The sequence below is a fragment of the Tiliqua scincoides genome, chromosome 1, assembly GCF_035046505.1.
Source record: "Tiliqua scincoides isolate rTilSci1 chromosome 1, rTilSci1.hap2, whole genome shotgun sequence".
NCBI classification, from domain to species: domain Eukaryota; kingdom Metazoa; phylum Chordata; class Lepidosauria; order Squamata; family Scincidae; genus Tiliqua; species Tiliqua scincoides.
This window is the reverse complement of record NC_089821.1, coordinates 178,173,005-178,194,159: the sequence shown is the minus strand read 5'-3', so window position 1 is coordinate 178,194,159 and position 21,155 is coordinate 178,173,005. Positions and strand designations below refer to the sequence as shown.

The window sequence follows — 21,155 nt, the reverse complement described above, 5'->3', positions numbered from 1 at the left end:
ATTATTATTATTATTATTAACAACAGTATTTATAAATGACAGTGTATATAAAAAGATAATAATAATAATAATATTAATGAAATATGGTGGTCTCTATGCTTTATATCACAAATGGTGCTCTAGAAAGAAATGATTCTTCACTCAATACAGCTCTGAGAGGCATGAATTATAGTAATGCAATAAATTGAAAGTTTTTATTCCATCCACTAGGTGGTACCTAGGCAAAAAAAAAAAAATCATCATCAAGCAGTATGTTCAGAATACCCTGGCTCTACTAGCCATTGGACATGTGTTGTTCCATAGCATGTAAGGTATCCTTTGGTGACAAAATCAGGATCCACTTTGACTGGACACTCCAAAACAAACCATTTGCAGGCCAAAGAGGTGGTGGCAATAGTGGCAAAGAAATCTTTCTCACTATCATCATGTCAGAATATCATCCAGCAAAAATGTTCCAGTTGGCCACTGGGCAATTACTACCATAAGAGTTAAAAATGACAATTTGCAGTGATAATTTTGCAGTTAGTAAAAACATTTGTGGCAAGGAGAGGTGCTTTTTAGTGGTGGCCCCAGGGCGGTGGAAAGTTATCCCTTGTGGCCTTTAAGCAGCTGTTTAGGAATGTTTTGTGGCATACAGAGTGGTTGCCAGTTCTGCTGATAGTTCTGATTAATGGCAACAGAAAACAGTTTTAATGTCACTAACAGCCCAACCTTAACTTGTGTCAGTACAGAATGGCCACATGGCCTGCACCGTATCCAGCATAGATTAGGAGGTGGCTAGAGGTCTCCTCAGGGTAAGGAAATAATTTTCCTCTTACTCTGAGTCAAGCCTAGCCTGATGGGGTTTCTTGGATCTGTGCCAGCCAGCTATTTAGCTGGCGCAAATTTAGGAAGGCCAGTGTAATGCTGGGATGGGTGTTAGGATACACTGGTGGAGGCCTCCACCAACCCTGATCCTGTTCCACATTCTTCCCACCCAGGAATGCCCCCTCCCTGCCTTCTGCCACTCTCCCCATGCCTCTGCACCACCCAGCATGAGCCTACCTGCTCCAGCTGACACTGCTGTTGGGTGCAGTGCCTATGGGCCAGCATAGGCCTTTGAACTAGTGCTGCTGGTTAATGAGTAGTTGCAAACATTCTTTATGACATAACACTCGTGGAGCTGTTAGGATTGCACGGTGAATTATCATATGTTGGTTTTAGCATTTAGTTTTTACTGTGCATTTAAATTTGGATTGTAAGCTGTTTTAAGCACTTTGGAGAAGGAGAATTAAAATGCTTTTAAAAACTTAAAACAGTTATTCCTAAGTTTATGATGAGAACATTATTCCAAGATCTAAATTCTCTTAATACAAGCCATTTCTTCTCCCTGCACCACCACCACTCTTTAAAAGTTTCCTATGTGTTCCTATGTGTTCCTCCCCACCTCCTGACAGAGGTTCTGTGCTCCTACGGCACAATAAGCTGTAATTCAATAGGTATAGCAGCATGGAGTTGTGAGAGTGAAAGCAGTGCCGTTAACATTTTGTTCAGCAGCTGTTAAAGGTACAATGCTTGTATCAGGAGAAGAAAAATGTGGGATTATCACGTTCTGGAATTTTCATAGCTGACGTGACAATTTGGCAGAGTATGGCAGTTCTGAATGCCAGGCCTTTGTGTAAATGCTCTGACAGCCTGGGTGACTCACAAGAGAACATGAGCCAAAGGGGTCAAAGTCTCCTGTAGCAACCTTTTGAGTGGACGTTTTTAACCTTTCAAAGCATGTAATCACTGCCCTCTAGTACGACTGATAAAACTGAATGGATGATGTGGGGTAATATATTGCCAGAGATGTAAAACTCATTTCATAAAGTGGGCCAAACAGCGTACATGATTCCTACTGAGGGCCATAAATGATGTCATTAGGCAGGATGTGATGTCATTAAACAGGTCATAATCAGAAATAAGCATTTTTCTCACTTAGGAAGTCATTAGCTGCAAATGACAAAAGAGAAAATACATCCATTTTGACCATATTTTCAGTATTTGGAAGAGCCCAATTATCATGCGGACCACCCAGTGACACTTCAGCATTGCTCAGTAGCTGATAGCTACTATAAAGAACTTCTGTGGATCACATCCAGCCCCTGGGCCTTCCACACCTCTGTGTTTTGCCAAATTCCTGTTCTAAACTTGGTCTGGAGCACTGTTTCTGTTTCTCAAACTTTGAAGGAGCTTTACTCCCTCAGTAAGGTCTTGTGGGGGAAGGGCTAGGGCAGCTTAGCAATTCTCAGGAGTGCATTGCTAAGGGGTGAAGGGGGTGATTTCCACTTTGAACGATATAGGGCTGCAGGATGTGCGGGGAGCCATGCACAGCCCTCTGCAGCGCTCCCCGACTCTTGGAATCTGTAATAAAAACGGGCGCAAAGCACTTCCATTTTGCAGGACGTGCTTTGCTCCTGTTGTTTCTGAACATTCTGAGCCTCAAGAAGTGCTGTGGAGGGCTGCGCAGGGCTCCCCGCACCTCCTGCAGCCTGCTGCAGCCCCGCCTACATAATGTAAGTCAGAAGCACCCCCCCTCGCCCCACCTTAGCAATGCGATCCTGGGGATCGCGTCACTGTCCTAGCCCCTCCCCCACAAAGACTTACTGAGGGAGTAAAACTCTCAGAGTTTGAGAACCACTGCACCAGATAATTCATAGGCACAGCGTACACACAAGGATCTTCATAGTCATCAGATTGTAAAATACATCATATAAATAAAAAAGCAAGCTGCAGTAACAAAGTTACAATCCTAAGCAACAGGGCCAGCTTTAGAACCATCAAGGCCCAATGTGGGGTGCTCACACAGGGCCCCCCCCCCACTCAACAGGCACATAACATCACCACCAACTACTTCTAGAAGGCCCATTTCAGGCCAAACAGTCCCAGGGGAAGGTGAGCAAGCACGCACTCCACTTGTCACACTGCTCTCCCAGGCTGTCAGAGACTGGCCACCCGCCGCCCCACTACAGGCCCCCCAGAGAGCATGGCCCAATGTCATGACATAGCCCACATTGCCCTAAGGCTAAGCACAGTTAGTGAGGCTAGAGCGCCATTGAATTCAATAGGACTTACTTCCAAGTAAACATGCATAGAATCAGCTGAAAGATTGTAACCTTATGTGCACTTACGTTGGAAAAAGTCCCATTCAAGTTTATTTCTGAATAAATGCAGCAGTAGGCATTAAGACTTGCATTAACTGTAGGCAGTCAATGCAGAGTTATTACCAGGTCAGTGGCTTTAGGCCAGCATCTGTTAGGCACAAAGGAAGGAAAAATGTCCTGAGAGTTTTAGTATGCTACTTTGTTTCCTTTTCCTAATTTTATGTTGTGTTTTCCTGACTAAATCTTATTTCCGTTTTAACAGCTCCTTGTTTGTTCTGGAGATTTTCAAACTGTTGCCAGTCACAAAGCCTTAACCAACCATGAGGTGTTGGGGAGAAGAGGAAGGCAATAAGTTGAAAACCATCTTATGTTATAACAAAGGCCTACTTTAGAAAAACTCCTGTTCTGGTAACCACGAACCTTGGCTTTATCTGATACAAAGAGGTAACACAGTGCTAATTACCAGAGGTACAATCCAGAATAAAATCTGGTTGACATTGCTTCCCTCATAATTATCAAAATGATCACAGGAACAGTCATGACAGTGACAGACATTCATAGCAATGTGTGTTTTGTATGTTTTAGTCCTTTAGAGCAGGGGCAAACCCCGGACCAGAATTCATTCCCAGCCCTTGGGGACCCCCCCCCCAATTAGCCTGCAGCAAGCCCGTAATCTCCAATGAGCCTCTGGCCCACTGGAGACTTGCTGGAGCCCATGCTGGCCCAATGCGACTGCTCTCAGCCTGAGGGCCAACTGTTTGACCTCTCACATGAGCTGCAAGCCAAGGGCTCTCTCCACTGCTTGGTGTTTCACGTATGTGAAGCAGCAATAGGAGCAAAGGAAAGGCCAGCCTTGCTTTGTGCAAGGTCTTTTATAGGCCTTGAGCTGTTGTGAGACCTTCATTCATTCATATGAGTTTCATCTTTAATATATTCATTTATGTAAATTTATTTAAATTTGTTCAAATTTTAAATGTTAATTCTTCCCCCCCCCCATCCCCAACACACTGTCAGAGAGATGATATGGCCCTCCTGCCAAAAAGTTTGGACACCCCAGCTTTAGAGCAATTGGCATAACAGTATTATTTTACATAAAGAAAATGTACCTGTGTCTTTTCCAAGTTACAGGAACCTAAGGATTGTTATAAACAGTGTTCACAAGGGAAAAGCCACCATGTGCAGCAAATCATGTAAGTAGCTCATATATAGCACATATTTTTTGTGCATGAGATCACACTCATGAAATGTGGGTAGAGGGCCAGACAGGCAAATGCCTAGTGGTTAGCAATAGCCCTCCTGGCTTATTCTCCCCTTTCTCTCTCCCTCTGGTTGGTCAGAGGTTATTTAGTAGACCTCAGCTGTCTGTAGACCCTCTGCAGACAGAGGGTGATCGCCTCAGAAAGCCTCTCTCCCTGATCAGAAGAGGGGATCCCAAAATTCAGGAAGTTCCCAATGGCACTAAAACCAAACTAAGCAACATGGGAAGTGTGGCAACAATGTCTGTGAAGCTGATACCAGATAGGCAATAAAGAGCAGTAAAAGCTGTTTATTAAAGATTTAACAAACAATGCAAAATAAAAAGACTGGGGAGAGAATTTAGAGAGGTCAAAAAGCAAGACTCATATCACAAGTGGAAGGTTGAACATATTAAAGTTGCATAAGAGTGCTTACTCCAAGAAAAGTGTATTGCATTGCAGACTTAACTTTTAATTGAACAAAGACTTGCAGCTGAATTTTATGCATATTTGTTCAGATGTAAGTCTGCATAAGATTGCAGCCACTGATAAAATAGGAGGTGCTGTCTCATCTTTCTTTTATACCAATGTAAGTAATCATGGTGACAATCTTATGCACGCCTACTTATATTTGGCGCCTGTCTCGTTGAACAGTGTGCACTTGCTTTTTCCCAAAGGTATAACCGGGATAGATATCAGAGAATGAGGACTGTCCTTTGTTTTGGAGCAAATATGGCAGAAAGGGAGCAAGAGAGTAGCTGCAATTGCACAGCCACTCCCAGAGTCTTTGGAGCCACCCACCTCCAGCTTTAAAAAGACAGTGGAGGAGGGGAGGCAGCTTGAAAGTCTCTGAGAGTGGCTGCAAGTTGCTCACCCATCCTCCTCAACTTTAAAAAAAATAGCAGAGGAGGGGGTGGCTCAGAGCAGTGCTGAAAGCCTCAGAGGGTGACTGCGATCCCACCCTTGGAGCTTTTTTTTTTTTTTAAGTGGAGGAGGGCTGGTGGTGGCACTGGTGATGGGGGGCACAACTGGATGGGGGTGATTTTGCCACCCCTCTCGCCCTGGGGCTTTTGCCTCCCCCCCATCCACCCTAGGAACCCCACTGCTGCTGGTAGCTCTCTTCTCTGCCTGTTGCTCCTGTCAGGAGGAACCCCTGCCAGACCTAGACCAACATGGAGGCCGTAGGCCTCCCTCACGCAGTAGCACAAGGAAAAAGGCTTTTTAAGGCCATAACTGCCAAAGAGAATCTGCAAGGGGAGAAATTCCTCCTTTGCCTGTGTGCGGCCCGAGCCCTAACTAGGATGGCAAGAGGAGAAAAAGGTGAAGAGAAAGGAAGAAGAGGAGAAGAAAAAGTGTACCCCTGCTAATTGGGTAAGAGGCACTTTTTCAAGTGGGTGCTCCTTTTTTTAGCAGGGGGAGAGTAACTGGCCCACCTCACCCCAGCACTGTCTGTTCTAGTGGCTGTCTGCTGGTATTCATTTGCATCTTTTTAGATTGGGAGCCCTTTTGGGACAGGGAGCCATTTAGTTAGTTGATTTTTCTCTGTAAACCACTTTGTGAACTTTTAGTTGAAAAGCGGTATATAAATACTGTTAATAACAATAACAATAATAAATGCTGGGCTATGTAGCTCTGAAGATTAGCACCCTGTCCCTAGCAGAGTCTGGGAGTGAGGTGCCTTCACTTTAGATTGGCCCAGCCTCCTAGTGGTGGGAAAGGCATCTCCCAAAGGGTCAGGAATGCACCCCCTTCTTCTACCAGAGAAAAGGAGGGGGAAGGGGAGTTATGTACAACCACCCTGAGCTCCTTAGAGCAGTGGTTCTCACACATTTAACACAGGGACCCACTTTTTATAATGAGAATCTGTCAGGACCCACCGGAAGTGGTGTCATGACCAGAAGTGACATCATCAAGCAGGAAAAGTTTTAACAATCCTAGGCTGTAATCTTACCCAGGAGTAAGTCCCAGTTACTATCATTGTTAAAAGAATATACATATAGTAGCTTGTTAAAAGTATCGGTCTGTAACATTTCCACAAATGCAGTCACATACCATGGTAGCATCAGGTCTAACAGATTAAAAATAAAATATTGAAATGAATGGGGACCCACCTGAAATCGGTTCGCAACTCACCTACTGGGTCCTGACCCACAGTTTGAGAAACACTGCCTTAGAGGAAAGGTGATATAAAAATTTGGGAAAAAAAATAGCAAAATAGTGAATTGGGGGCAAAGTAGGAGAAATGAAATATCCATCTCTGCATCCCTTCCCACGAGGCAGCGAGCAGTGTTTCACCAAGCTCAAAGCATAATTCCCTACTTCTTCTGTGCTTTGCTTTTCTCTGTATTGGGGTGAGTGAACCAATTCAGAGAGAAAAATGCTAAGCCTGATTTAAATCATGTCACAAGCATTTTGATTTCAGTGGAACAAGTATTCCCATCTTTCTCTGAACTGTGCAAAATACACTATGTTTTAACATTGGATCAGATGCTGACTTTGCAGTGGACCTAACTGCCCTCAAAATAGTAATGGAACAAAGATACAATGGAAGCCAATAAATGACTAGATTAAATAGTTGGATTTAACACTTATTAACTATGGACCAAATCCTATCCAATTTTCCAGTGCTGGTGCAGCTGTGCCAATGGAATGTGCGCTGCATCCTGTGGTGGGGAAGCAGTCGCAGAGGCTTCCTCAAGGTATGAGAACATTTGTTCTCTTACCTCAAGGCTGCATTGCGACTGCAAAGGTGCTGGAAAGTTGGATAGGATTAAACCCTAACAGTCCAATCCCGAGCTCCCTGGGCGCACGGCTTTGGCAGCACCAAAAATGGCTACACACCCACGGCAGCCACGAGCAGCACCTTGAGAGAAGGGTTTTTTTTTCCCCCAGGTAAGGGAAGTAGCCCTGCAATGGGGTTACTTGATTCACTGCGGACGAAAAGGTGGTCGTGTGGGTCGCTGAGCCCCACACGAACGCGCAGGATCTGGTGGAGCAGAGCTCCACTGGTCCTGCCTCCCTCCCTCCCTCCCTCCCCGCTTCCTCCCCTGGCACGCCTCCCATCTGTCCTCTCCCCGCCTCCCATCTACCCATCACGCCTCCTCATCGCCCTATCCCCACACTCTGTCCGCCTGCCCCTCCCCGGAAAGCCTCCTCCTCGCCCCTGCTTTCCCCTCCACAGCTCGGTGGTCCATGCGACTGCTGAGCAGCGGAAGCCGGACGCCCTTCCAGCGCTAGCCCAGCACCGGGCTAGCACAGGTGCTCATCTGGTGTTAGGCCTCGCAAATGTGCCTTACAGCATGTTTGCAATGGTGTGCACCAGCAATAAGATGGCAGGATTGGGCTCTATGGCTGCAATCCTTGCTCCCAAGTGTCTTATTTGTGCAAAAATCCCAGCGAATACTGTGGAACTGAACTCTGAGAAAACATGATTAAGATTGCTTAAGGAAGCAATCCTTGCTCCCAAGTGTCTTATCTGTACAAAAATCCCAACAAATACTGTGGAACTGAACTCTGAGAAAACATGATTTAAGATTGCACTGTAAGCTTTCCCTAGATTTTAACTTGTCAGGAACGTTAGGTCACAACAAACTGTTCAAATAGAAAACTTCTTAAATGACAGTTGGGCAGTAACATTCCATGCCATTGAGAGTTTCCTCTGGCTATGTTATCTTTTACAATGCAATAAAGGCCTGCAACTCTAAAAGGAGCTCACAGTGGTGTAATTTCTTGTATGCACTCTGAGACAGATTTTGAGTATCCTAGGGGAAATACTGTGCATCTGTCCACTGTGGGTTTGTCGCTGGTGCTCCTGTTGCTTATTCAATACCTACAATAATTAGGCTACTCTTCTGAGAAATATGAAGGTCACCTTTAAAGTAAACAAAATACGTTAAGCCTGTGATAAGTTGAACCTAATGTGACTTGCAGCTTGATCTTAAATATGTTCACTAGGAGGTAAGTACTGTATGCATATGATTATAGCCTTTGCCTTATGAAATGTCAGTGGATTTCTGAATTATGATTTTCTTAAGGGATAATTTGCTGATCTATATACATTCCTATTAATTTATCTTATGTCAATGAAGCAAGTCAATGAATCATCACCCCATCTGATTATTGTTTTGTCAGTCAAACCTTGTTCACCAAACACAATTTGATGTGTTTACTGTTATTTTATATCATTATCAAGAAAAAAAAATTGTCTGGTCATGTAGAAGCATTTAAATGAGAGACAATGAAAGTTTTTAAGAATTTAATTCCCCCCCCCCCCATTTAATAAGTACCCGGAATTGTCCCTATGATCTGCCTTGGGAGCTATTTGTTGCATATGCTTCCAAGGATATGGTGATTAAAAACTACAACGCCAAAGAATTCTGCCAAATATCTCTTTGCAACTTGCAAAGGGCCAAGGTTAGCCTTCTTTAAGTGAAAATAAATTGTTCAATGTATGTTTACTAGGAAAGCAAGTCCCACCAAATTCAACATTACTTACTCCCAAGTAAGTGGAGACAAGATTGTTAAAATCCTAGGGGCACATTATTCAGAACTAAATTAAGCCAAATTGACTTCAGTAGGATTTTATGATAACTAACTTTAGTGGGAATGGAGTCAATGTGCTTGTGTGCATGGTGGTAGGTTATTTCTTAGATGATGATTAACAGCATTTATATACTGCTTTTCAACAAAAAATTTACAAAGTGGTTCACAAAGATTAGTGCAGCATATTTATTAAAGAACAATGTAGAGCACTTTAGAATAATGAAGAGCATCAACTTTACATTTCAAGATCTTGCTTATTTTTTGTATTCAAGTTTTGAGATGTACACTAAACATTAACCCATTTTTGCCCGGCCCAAGAGTGTACACATTTGGTCTCTGTTGCATATATGCAACGTTGGGCAGAAATGGTCTGTATTTTTATTTTGAATGGAAGTTTGTAGCTATCCTAGGGCCCAATCCTATCCAATTTTCCAGTGCCAGAGCTGCTGTGCCAATGGGGTATACACTGCTTCCTACGCAGTCTCAGAGGCCTCCTCAAGGTATGGGAACATTTGTTCCCTTAAGTTGGGGCTGCATTGCAGCTGCACCAGTGCTGGAAAGCTGGATAGGATTGGGCTCTTAGTTACAGAGAAAACAGTGTACTTTTAAAGTCAAATGAAAACTTGAAAAGCAATCCATGTGGGGGAGGTGAACTTTTTGGACACTTTTGATAAGGTGCTGCTTCCTAGGCTTGAGGAAAATCAAAAGCAGCTGGAAAGAAACCAAAACATTTTTGGGACTTGGTGAACAGGAGGAAAGTTAAGTTCTGTGTGGAACTAGGCTGAAGAATAAAATGTTTACGAATGGGTGGTAAGCAGGGGGTGAGGTGGGGAGGGGTACTCCTAATTTTGCCTGGCCCACAGGGGTACACATTTGGTGTCTGTTGCATATACACAACATTGGGTAGCAATGGCTTAAATGAAGAGCAGCGCAATCCTACACACACTGATGTGGGCATGTGCCTCCTTGAACCCACTAAAGCTTGCTCGTAAGGGGACACACTGCACTGTTAAGAGACCACTCCTATGCCTGTCTACTCAGAAGGAAGTCCCATTCTAGTCAACGGGGCTTACTCCCAGGAAAGTGTGGATGGGGTGGCAGCCTCAGAGCCCAGTCCCATGCATGTCTACTCAAAAGCAAGTCCCATTCTAGTCAGTGGGGCTTACTCCCAGGAAAGTGTGGACAGGACAGGGCTGGCACTGTGAAGGGCTGAGCGCGCTGTGCGTGGAGAGCAGAGAAGGCCCGCAGAGGGGGGGAGGGCGCTGCAGGCAGAAAGTTCCAAGGTGGGGGAGGGGCAGGGTCCAGCTCAGCCCACTCCACGCCTGGCTGGCGCCCGGGGGGCGTCTCTCAACGCTCGAGGCCCGTCAAGTGCGAAGGGAGGCGCTGGCTCAGGGGAGAGCCCGACGTGGCCCTAACGGCGGATTCCAGAGAAGGGAAAGAACCTGCGTTCCTAGAGACTGAAGGGTCTTTCTCGCCACTCCCCGGGCCTGGTTCTCGTGGGGCGGGGGGAGAGGAGGGAGCCACCCACACAGCGCCGAACGGAACTCTGGGAGCCGTGACGTGTCCCGAGGCCACCGCCCTTCCCGGGTGAAGCTATATAAAGGGCGTCGTTCACAGCTTCGGTCTTTTTCGCTACGGGTTTGCCGCCGCTTCAGAGGTGAGGGTTGCGTTGCGTGACGCGTGCGCAGGGGGGGTGGGCGAACAAGGCCGGAGCCTAGGCCTGGGCGGAGGTCAAGGCGAGGCCCACGTGCCCCTGGCGCAGTTGTGTGCGTGTGTGTGTGAGAGAGGGAGCGCGAGCCATGGTCGACGCCCGCGACGAGGCGCGAGGGCGGGAGTCATGGCGACGGTTCTGGGGAGGGGGAACAGGTGGCCGAAGGCCGTGTCCTGCGCGCGCGCGCCGAGGAGCTCGTGAGTGAATGGAGGTTGGACGAGGCGCGCGCGCTCCCTCGGAGAGTACGTGACTCGTGCTGGGGTGACTGGAAAGCGGGAGAGGCCGCCGGCCGGGGAGGCACGTGCTCTGTTACTTCGCCGAGAGGCGGCTGCGGGTGCGTGTTTCGCCGCCGTCTCCCTTCGGCGTCCCGTCGCGGCTTCTCCCCGGCCTGTGCTCCCTTCCCTGCCCCCCGCCCCCCTCTCTGCTGCTGCTCCTCCAACCCTGCTTCGTGCCGCTGGAAAAAAAATGGCCGCCAGGCCGCTGCCGTCACAAAATGGAGGGCGCGGGCGGGGCGTGGGCGCGCCAACGAGTGCCTCGGCCGCGCTCCCCCGCCCGCCGCCGCCCCGGCGCGTGCTCGCTCCCTGGCGGACTTTCGACACAAAGGAGCCGGAGCCGCCCCTTCCTTCGCTCGCGCTCTTCTCGCCTCCCCTCAGCTCCTGCAATGGCCGCGCGGCGGAGGGGCTTCGGTGGAGCGTCCCCCCGCTCGCCCCTTGGTGTGCTTCGACGCCCCCCGCGGTGGGTTGAGCTCTGAGCTTCTCCAGGTTGGCCTGGCTCCTGTCTGGAGCCTCTGGTGGAGCCCTCAAGCAGAGTCACAGAGCAGGCCTTGCATGGCCAATCCTCATGGCTGCTTAGCTTCCACCGCTCTCTGGTCATGTCCGCTGCTCTCCACTAGGGGGCTCTTCAAGTTTTTGGACTAGTTTCCTTCATTGTAAGGAAAAACTTGGCTCAACTCGGTTTGCCTTTTTCCTTCCCCCTCTCCAAGGTGACTGATCTGAAGTGCAGGAGAACCATCCACTGACCCTCCAAAATGGGAAAGGAAAAGACTCACATCAATATCGTTGTCATCGGACATGTCGACTCCGGCAAGTCCACCACCACAGGTCACCTGATTTACAAGTGTGGTGGCATTGATAAGAGGACCATTGAGAAGTTCGAGAAAGAGGCTGCTGAGGTAGGTGGACCTCTTCAAATAATAGCATCAGAAAATGGCGTTTGACAGAATGTCCCAAAAAGCACCCAAACCAGTGATTTTCAACCTCTCAGCACACTGATAAGGCACACTATTGGGTTTTTGACAATTGATAAGGCACACCATGCTGCCCATGGGCTCACATCCCACATTGGCCCTGCTAATAAATGACCGTCCCCCAAATTTCGGTAGCACACCACATCAATATAAATTTGGATAAGGTCACATTGTTAACATTTAATTTAAAAACTAAGTTTTTGTAGTTTTTCAGGGCTTTATAGTGTTTTCCAGTGTGCCACAGTACAATAGTTGGAAATGGCTGACCTAAATAATAAAAAAGGTTTAAAAACATTTGTATATTTAGGGAAAGTGGAAAAGAAATTTCTACCTTTTGCAGAGAACACTATAAAGCTCTGAGAAGTTACAAAGTTGCAACCAAAACTTAAATGTTAGCATTGTGACCTTGTCCATATTTATATGATTCTGGAGTTCCCTGTTCTAGTCTGGATTTCATAGCTTATGTACACTTGGGGAGAGTTTGCCTCAATCCTGGTTGGAATAGCATTGCAAAGTATCTGCTAGCAGTATTGCCATTTAAATATGCAATGGTAAAAGCATAGGAGAGCTGATGAGGATGCTCAGCATGTTGTGAGGATTTGACTTGTGTGGAAATAACTTCTACAGGTTTGGAGAAGAAACTGAGAGTAGCCAGGTTTAATACTTGGTAGGGTTGTAGATGTTAAATCAGTAAGGGATTTAAGTGTCACTAGGTTAAGTAAGTGGAACAGATGTGGAATCTCTCACTGCTTGTGCCAAGCACTTGGCTAAACATAACATGTATTATGTTTCATAATATAGATGCATGCTGTCTTTAGTGACAGCGCCTTTTTGCTATCTTACATTGGTATATATTTTGGGCAGTGTCCTTTAATACCACTATTTTCTTTTGAAAAATAGATGGGTAAAGGCTCTTTCAAGTATGCCTGGGTTTTGGACAAGCTGAAGGCAGAACGTGAGCGTGGTATCACAATTGATATTTCACTGTGGAAATTTGAAACAAGCAAATACTACGTCACTATCATTGATGCCCCTGGACATAGAGACTTCATCAAAAATATGATTACTGGTACCTCCCAGGTGAGTAAACAGTTTATTTAATCTTGGACATAATACATATATAAATAGTACTGAACAATGAATAAAAGACTTAAACTGTTCCTTGTTGATTTTCCTAAAGGCGGACTGTGCGGTCCTGATTGTTGCTGCTGGTGTTGGTGAATTTGAAGCAGGCATATCCAAGAACGGGCAAACCCGTGAGCACGCCCTTCTGGCCTACACCCTTGGTGTAAAACAGCTCATTGTTGGTGTAAACAAAATGGATTCCACCGAACCACCTTATAGCCAGAAGAGATATGAAGAAATTGTCAAAGAAGTTAGCACATACATTAAGAAGATTGGTTACAACCCAGATACAGTGGCTTTTGTGCCAATTTCTGGCTGGAACGGTGACAACATGTTGGAGCCCAGCTCTAATGTAAGTTGTACTGCTAATCTCAAGCACTGGTTGGGAAATGCAATTTTAACAGTTTTGAAACACGTAAAGCTATCTTGTTTCAGTGGTTCAGCTGATTCCCATAGCGGTGAGACCAATGAGTAACCTGGATTTTCTTAGCCAATGCAGTAGTGTGTGTGTTGTGAATTAAATATTAAAATGTCAATGCTTAAACAATGTATCCACATAATTTAGTTTCCAGAGAATACTGCAAAAATTATTCTTTGAGATCTTACAGAAAATATGTTGCATTCTTTATAGATGCCCTGGTTTAAGGGATGGAAAGTGACCCGTAAGGATGGTAATGCCAGTGGAACCACACTGCTGGAGGCTTTGGATTCTATCTTGCCACCAACTCGTCCAACTGACAAACCTCTGCGTCTGCCTCTTCAGGATGTCTACAAAATTGGAGGTATTCGCTACAAGTTAAAATTAAGAATTTTGAGTGTTAGTATGAATCTGCAAGTAATTTTACTCAAAATATACTGAGTTTAGGCTTCTGTTTCCAAAATGCACATTACTTCAGGAAAAATTCATTATAAAAGACCGGGGTGCTTGCGTTTATTCCCTTTATGGTAGTGGGTCTGTGCCCATGAAACAATTCTGGGTGGTTAAAAAAATTCTTATGACTTTATTCTGTTTTGTATGTTTAAATGTACATGTAAGCTACCGTGGGCATTTGCTTTGGCATGGGAAGGACAGGATATAAATATTTTAAATGAAAAATAAAAATATTCACCAAGGCTTAAGCAACGTTCTACTTGGGGGGAATGTTGCTGCACAATCGCCATTATAGCCACAGAAGCTTGAGAAGCTGGTTAAATTTTTTTTGTGGTTCTCAATGCTAAAAAGTTTTGAGAACCACTGCTTTAGACCATCCCATTCACTTTCAAAATCTGTCTCCCTTAAATTTGATGTTGATTTGCCTCTTAGTGAATCTTTTCTGCTCAAGCGTGTAATGTGGTGAATCAGTGTATTAGAATTGTGTTCATCTTCCAGGGATTGGAACTGTTCCAGTTGGTCGTGTGGAAACTGGCATTCTAAAACCAGGCATGGTAGTAACGTTTGCCCCTGTGAATGTTACAACTGAAGTAAAATCTGTTGAGATGCATCATGAGGCTCTGAGCGAAGCTCTTCCTGGTGACAACGTTGGCTTCAATGTGAAGAACGTATCTGTTAAAGATGTTCGTCGTGGTAACGTTGCTGGTGACAGTAAAAATGACCCACCAATGGAAGCTGCTGGGTTCACTGCTCAGGTATCTTTTAGAAGTCATTATTTTGGTTAACTTCACTAACTCAGGTCTAACTCGAATGATGCTGAGGTGTATTTGCTTATTCCACAGGTTATCATTTTGAACCACCCAGGCCAAATTAGTGCTGGCTATGCCCCTGTGCTGGATTGCCACACTGCTCATATTGCCTGCAAGTTTGCTGAGCTGAAGGAGAAAATTGATCGCCGTTCTGGTAAGAAGCTGGAAGATGGTCCTAAATTCCTCAAGTCCGGAGATGCTGCCATTGTTGATATGATCCCAGGCAAGCCCATGTGTGTTGAGAGCTTTTCTGACTATCCTCCTCTGGGTAAGTATTCCATGTGTTCTTAAGCTAACGTTGCAATGATCTGCTTTGTCTTGATTCTTGCTGTTGTGACAAGTTGTAATAACTCAAAAGCATTATTTGGAACAAGTTGTCTAGAAGCCATGTGCTTTGTGTGGGTTTTAGCCTGCTTGTTAGAAATAGTGCTACTTTTTCAGTAAGACTTGTAATGTGCCATATGCTTTCTTCCTCAGAAGCTAGAAGATGATTGCCACTGGGCATCACCTGCATAACACTAATTCTCATGTTTGCATACTCAAAAGTTACTTTTCTAGTTCAGACTGGTGGTAGTTGATGTAGTGGTGGGTAGAGAGAAATCTGGCTATTCTAGTAAGTTTTGAGTAGTATCACTGGTATATATTCATTTGGAAAATGTGGTGTATTCATTTATTTTGAAAATGTGTTTTATTTATATCTAGGTCGTTTTGCTGTCCGTGATATGAGGCAGACTGTTGCTGTTGGTGTCATCAAGGCAGTTGACAAGAAAGCAGGCGGTGCTGGCAAGGTCACAAAGTCTGCCCAGAAGGCTCAGAAGGCTAAATGAAAATTCTGTACATCTACCACCTCAGTCTTAATCAGTGGTGGAAGCATGGTCTCAGAACTGTTTGTCTCAATTGGCCATTTAAGTTTAATAGTAAAAGACTGGTTAATGATTACAATGCATCGTAAAAGCTTCAGAAGGAAAGGAATGTTTGTGGACCATTTGTTTCGTGGCAGTTTAAGTTATTAGTTTTTGAAATCAGTAACCTTTTTTAAAATGGAAACAACTTGACCAAAATCTGTCACATTTTTGAGACCATTAAAAGAAAGTTTAATGCAAAGTCTGTGTGTTCTTTGGGGTTAATACTTAAACTTCGGACACTAGATAGTTGACTTGAACTTTTTGCTTGCAAAACTGTAAGGTGGAAGATAAAAATCACACAACAGTGGTATTTTTAATATTTCTAAAGAAACAGCAACACAAAGTGCTTAGGTGGCAATTTTTAACTTGTGCCAACATCAATTTAGAATTGAGTTCGTGGTCTAGCAGTTAAGCAGCCCAATTCATTGCAGTTAGGCATGCTTAAGCACCGATGAAATCTTAAGAGTTACAACCTTAATTCATTTTGTGTACTTAATGCAAAACACATGTAGTTAGTGGCTTGCTCTTTTGATCCTAGTAGTGTATACTTGGGGCTTGAAGTTTCAGTGACAAATTTAACTGGAGTCCTTGAGTTGATTAAAGTGTGTTCTTCTCTGCTTTACCACATAAGGATTAAAAGATAGGTTTCTGATACAGTATTTCTTGTTAGTACAAAATGAAATGCTGTGCATTAACATGACTCAAGGTTGTTGAAGTTTTCTGAAAGGTGTTTAGGTGTTTTGCTGCTAACTTAAAAGTTCTAGTCTATACTTTTGGGAAGTTCAGTTTTATTTGGTCCTTTGGCTATCCAGATAAAATCATGATTATATAAATCTTTCAAATTAGATCATGAGTTAATATTAAATATATTTGTGTGAAAACTGTGTGTATCCCTACTTAAAATTTCTTGTATAAAACCAATTTTAGTGTTTTGGAATAGTGTGTTAGATCAACATCCAAAAAGATTAAAGTTGTAGGAGCTGTGCCAGAAGGGGACTTCTGGAGAATCTTGGTAAGTAAATGAAAGTTAGATTTTCTCCAGATTAGGCATAATCCTTAATAGTTGTACCACTAGCAGAAGACTTTATGTGCCATTCAGCTACAGATAACAGTGTGCATTGACCAAATTTTTGGAAGAATATTTTGATGTTGGTAAAAACCAATTTATATTGGTAGTCATGAGTTGACTTTGCAGCATTAAAAGAGGTAGAATGCTGGGAACAGATACTAGTATTGTGCCCTTCAGCCTTTTGAAATTTGGGGCATAATATACGAATTAATGGCCTTGCTTTTCTGTAATTATAAGGGTATTTGTCCTTTGAACAACTACTTTTTTGTGCTTGGGTTATGGATAACAGGGTCATGCTTTCTAGTCTAATTTATGCCAGTGAATTTGGGACACGTTCCTGTCAAAGCAGTTTGTGCTCAAACCAGGAAAATTAAGCACCTGCTTTGGTCTTACTGGAATTGGCAGTATATAAAAGTGGTTAACTAATAGAATTTCATCGTTTGTGAATGCATCTTTTTTTGGTATGGATGAATGGCAGTTGGGTAAGTGTAACAACTACATAAATGAACAGGACCACTAAAAAATTTAACAATGCCATAAAGCTTTTGGATCTTGAAGATAAGTATTTGGGTTGTAGAAAAACCTGGATGGCACCAAGGGGGTGCTAGTCATAAAAACATTCTTAATTGTCTGAAATGGTCTATCACATATTGAAATTTTTGAACATGGAAAGTTTTTAAAAGGGTGGTAACTAGAAAAGCTGGCATTTCAAGGACAATTCTTATGCATTTAGCCTTAAATAGATGACATAGTGATGCAGGTGTTAAGTTGCTTCTTTCTGCACATCTACAGTCTCCTTAAGTGAATGTTTTACTGAGGTCAAGCAAATTTGACAATTGCAAATTAAAAGGAATTCAAGCCAAACAGCTGCTGTTACATTGACATGAAAAGCAGCATTCCGGGGGAAAGGCTTGATAATTGTAAGTTTTGCATAGGACAATTGATTTGAGTGCAAGAAATGCAGGCAATTCAGTGCAAATTTGGTCCCAGTATATCTGCTATAATGCTTAGTGGGCAGGAAGTGCTGGTGCGAAATGATCTAATGTGTATACTGTCTAGAGCTAATTGGTGGTTTTACTTCACCTGTACTAAATGCTGCCTTTGGTTAATGAAACCCAAATTATATCAACATTTTGATATTTGTCCAGCAATTCACTTTCATAGATTAGTTTGCTTTCTAATGCCTATGTGATAGTATAACTGTTGGGTTAATGAAAAAGTACTAAATTTTGTAAGCAGACATTTGGACTTTAGTTTATCTTCAATAAATTTTGAGTCTAGAACTACTTTACCTCCATGGCTGTTTATTTTCCAGTTAGTGCAGCAGCATTTGTTAGTAATTAAATTGATGTGAAGGATACAGCATAGTTAACCCATACCTATTTGCTTTTCAAATAGTTCACATGTGGATCTGGGAAGGGGACTAGTTTGCAAACACATATTGCAAGAAATGGGTTAGTCTTAAAATATGGTACAAAACTTGTTTTGCTGCAAGAAACACACCTATCTACCATGAAGTTAATACTCTGCAGTGCTGAATTAGAATTTACACACCCAACTAATGCAATCTCTAGCTGCAAGTTAGTGCCACAATCCAGGAACAGTTATAGTGCCTCATCTGCTGTTGGTGAGCCACACTTCTAATTTCCAAGCCTCCATGGTCTGCAGTTAATCCTTTCCATATACAATTCAGTGCCTAAGATGTTAGAGCCACTCAAGGCTGGCTTCATGGTTTTTGTCATGGTTGAAAATGCTGTAGCGCTGTTTCTCAAAGGGGTTGCAGGGACCTGGTTGCAGGCCAATTTCAGGTGGGTCCCTATTTTAATTTATTTTTAATACATTCGATTTGATGCTACTATGGTATGCGACTGCATCTGGAAAATTGTTACAGATCTGTACTTTGAACAGGCTAGTATGTATGTGCTTTTAACAATGATAGTAAATGGGACTTACACCTGGGTAAGTGTAGGTAGGCTTGTTAAAAATTTTCCTGCTTGATAATGTCACTTCTAATTATAACATTTCTGGTGGGTCCTGACAGATTCTTATTCTAAAAAATGGGTCCTAGAGCTAAAAGTTTGAGAAGCACTGCTGTAGCATCTTTCCCTCAAAACAAAAACATCAATTCTTTCACTTAAAAGCTTGACCATGCCCACCACTCTTATCAGGACCTGAGCATTTTGAAGGGTAAAAATTAAAATGATCTGGTCCAAATCAGTGCTAGAGTAGGCTAGATCCACTTTGTGGAGGCTATTGCATCCCTTCTCACTTGGGGAAGATAAGCTGTGAAAGCTGTTACTTTCATTTTGTAATGTTTTCCTGTTTTAGATGTTTCCAATTGTTTCTTGCCACCAATGTTTGATTAGTACGCTAATCCACAAGCTTTTCTGTGTATCATAGACTACTGTATGAAGATAACTGCAGGACAGATTAGTAATGGGTTGTGAGGGTAAGATAGAAATTGCCCTCATGATATAAACTGCAGAACAAAGTCATGACTTGCCAAAAAGAGACAGCAATCAATAAAGCCACAGCTTTAAATTAACGTGCAATACTGTCTAGCAAAAGAAACCCACGGAGCAGCCAAAAGCCCACTGGAAAATTTGCAGCCTTGTCCTGTTCTGAAGCCAGAACAGGAGCTGATCTTCCATAAGGGGAGGATTCCATGGTGCTGTTGAAAAGGAGGTCCCCTCCTGTGAACTTATTACTTCAGATGTTGGGGAGTACATAAGTAAGTTCTTGACTATCTCAACATACAGGTAGATTCATATGGGAGCCTGTGGTCCTTGGGCTGTCTCAACTGTGCCTGGTACTGCATATGGTAAAAATGCCAAGTGCTACCTGTTCTATCTGGAGTGAAACTTGAGCAACTAACAAACAGCCGGCTGCTGGTAATCAAGTTAAAAGTAATTTTCCATGTGTGAAGGTTTGAGCCTTTTGCAATCTGCATAGCTGGCCTGCTCTGATATCCCAGTGTATTGGGCTTTAACACAAGTGATGTTGAAATCCAGGCCTGCTGTAGCTTGTGATTGAGGTCAGCTGGAGGTTCCATTTTGTATCTTGTATACTTGAGTGCAGTGACAGTTTCTTTATGGACCTGGTAATAGTTGGCTTAATGGTAACAGTTTCCTAATAGGAGTGGACCTCAACAGGTGGGAAACCCTGGCCTCTGAGCGGCCTGCTTGGAGGCAGGCTGTGCAGCATGGCCTTTTCCCAGTTTGAAGAGACACTTGGCCAACAGTCTGAGGCAAAGAAGGAAGGCCCATAGCCATGGAGACAGACCAGGGACAGACTGCACTTGCTCCCGGTGTGGAAGGGATTGTCACTCCCGAATCGGCCTTTTCAGCCACACTAGACGCTGTACCAGAACCACCATTCAGAGCGCGATACCATAGTCTTTCGAGACTGAAGGTTGCCAACAACAACGTTTCCTAATAGCTTGAAGCACTTCATACTGGTGACATTGCAGTAGCCTTGTAAAACAGGTTGGTGCTTTCCCCCATACTGGGGGGAGGGGCTGAGGAAGTGCATTGCTCATGTCCAGTGAGTTCAAGGTTTGAGTTGCTTTCAGAGCCTCTACCCATGGCAGCACATGTGTGTATTGGGGGGGAAGAGAGATACTAGGTGCCATTTTCCCTAGTGGATGCCTTGTAGGTCCAGTGTGAGGCCTTGGATATGCTGGATTTGAAAAATTGTATTCTGAGAAAAAAAGAGCCGAGAGGTATATTTAAGACTTAGGCTGCCTGTTATTACCTTTCAAAATCTTTTTTTAGTCAGTTGCAGTTTCTGTAAGCAAATTAATCTGATTGCCAGCTTGAGAGTCAGTAGCAGCCCTTCTGTGTGCAGTCTGTTTTGCACCCTATAATGGGACAGGTTAGGTTAGCTATATCACCCTCTGCATTGATGTGTTCATGCTCTCGAATGTTTGTGTGTTCAGTGTTTGCCTGCAAAGGGTCATATTGATTGTAGAAAGGGCTTGCCTTTGCGGATAAGTGCTGAACATAAGGCTGCTGAAGGAGAGGGCATAACCAGCAGTAGTATGGGTACAGGGGATGTGGCTAGTTCCCAGGCACATCCTGGGATTGTGGGATGGGTACTACTAAGAGGCTAGAAAGGAAACATCTTAAATCACATCTAGATGCCACACCTTCCTCTTCCAAATTACACTGTATTGGGTGTACAGTTCAAGTTCATATTGCTGTGGTTAGCACATGTGCAACAAATTTGAGGGAAGTTGCTGCTGCGTTTTGTTACTTTTATGTGGGAGGTCTTTAGTTTCCTTTTACCACTTGTAACAGTGTATAGCATGTGACCACTGCAAAATATTTAGAATGAGGCACTTAGGTGATTGTGGATGTAAACACAGCAATCAAAACAGCATGCTAAGAGATTCAGCTTTCATTGTATTTTTCTAGGCTTTTCCACTATAATGAGTCTTCAAAGTCTGTGGTCAATGACTGATGAAATAACAGAAGACTGACAGGTGGACAAAGTTGAATGGTTCAATTATCAAAGTC

The 21,155-nt window shown here is 43.7% G+C and overlaps 1 protein-coding gene across 1 annotated transcript; it reads left to right on the top strand.

Annotated features, from left to right (window-relative positions):
• Positions 1 to 10,474: 10,474 nt before the first annotated feature.
• On the top strand, positions 10,475 to 15,768 carry EEF1A1 (eukaryotic translation elongation factor 1 alpha 1). The gene is made up of 8 exons (XM_066612439.1): positions 10,475 to 10,559; positions 11,596 to 11,784; positions 12,760 to 12,939; positions 13,040 to 13,336; positions 13,616 to 13,766; positions 14,354 to 14,610; positions 14,698 to 14,932; positions 15,367 to 15,768. The coding sequence occupies exons 2-8, from the start codon at positions 11,641 to 11,643 to the stop codon at positions 15,489 to 15,491; spliced, it is 1,389 nt and encodes a 462-aa protein (XP_066468536.1). The 5' UTR covers positions 10,475 to 10,559; positions 11,596 to 11,640; the 3' UTR covers positions 15,492 to 15,768.
• Positions 15,769 to 21,155: the final 5,387 nt, after the last annotated feature.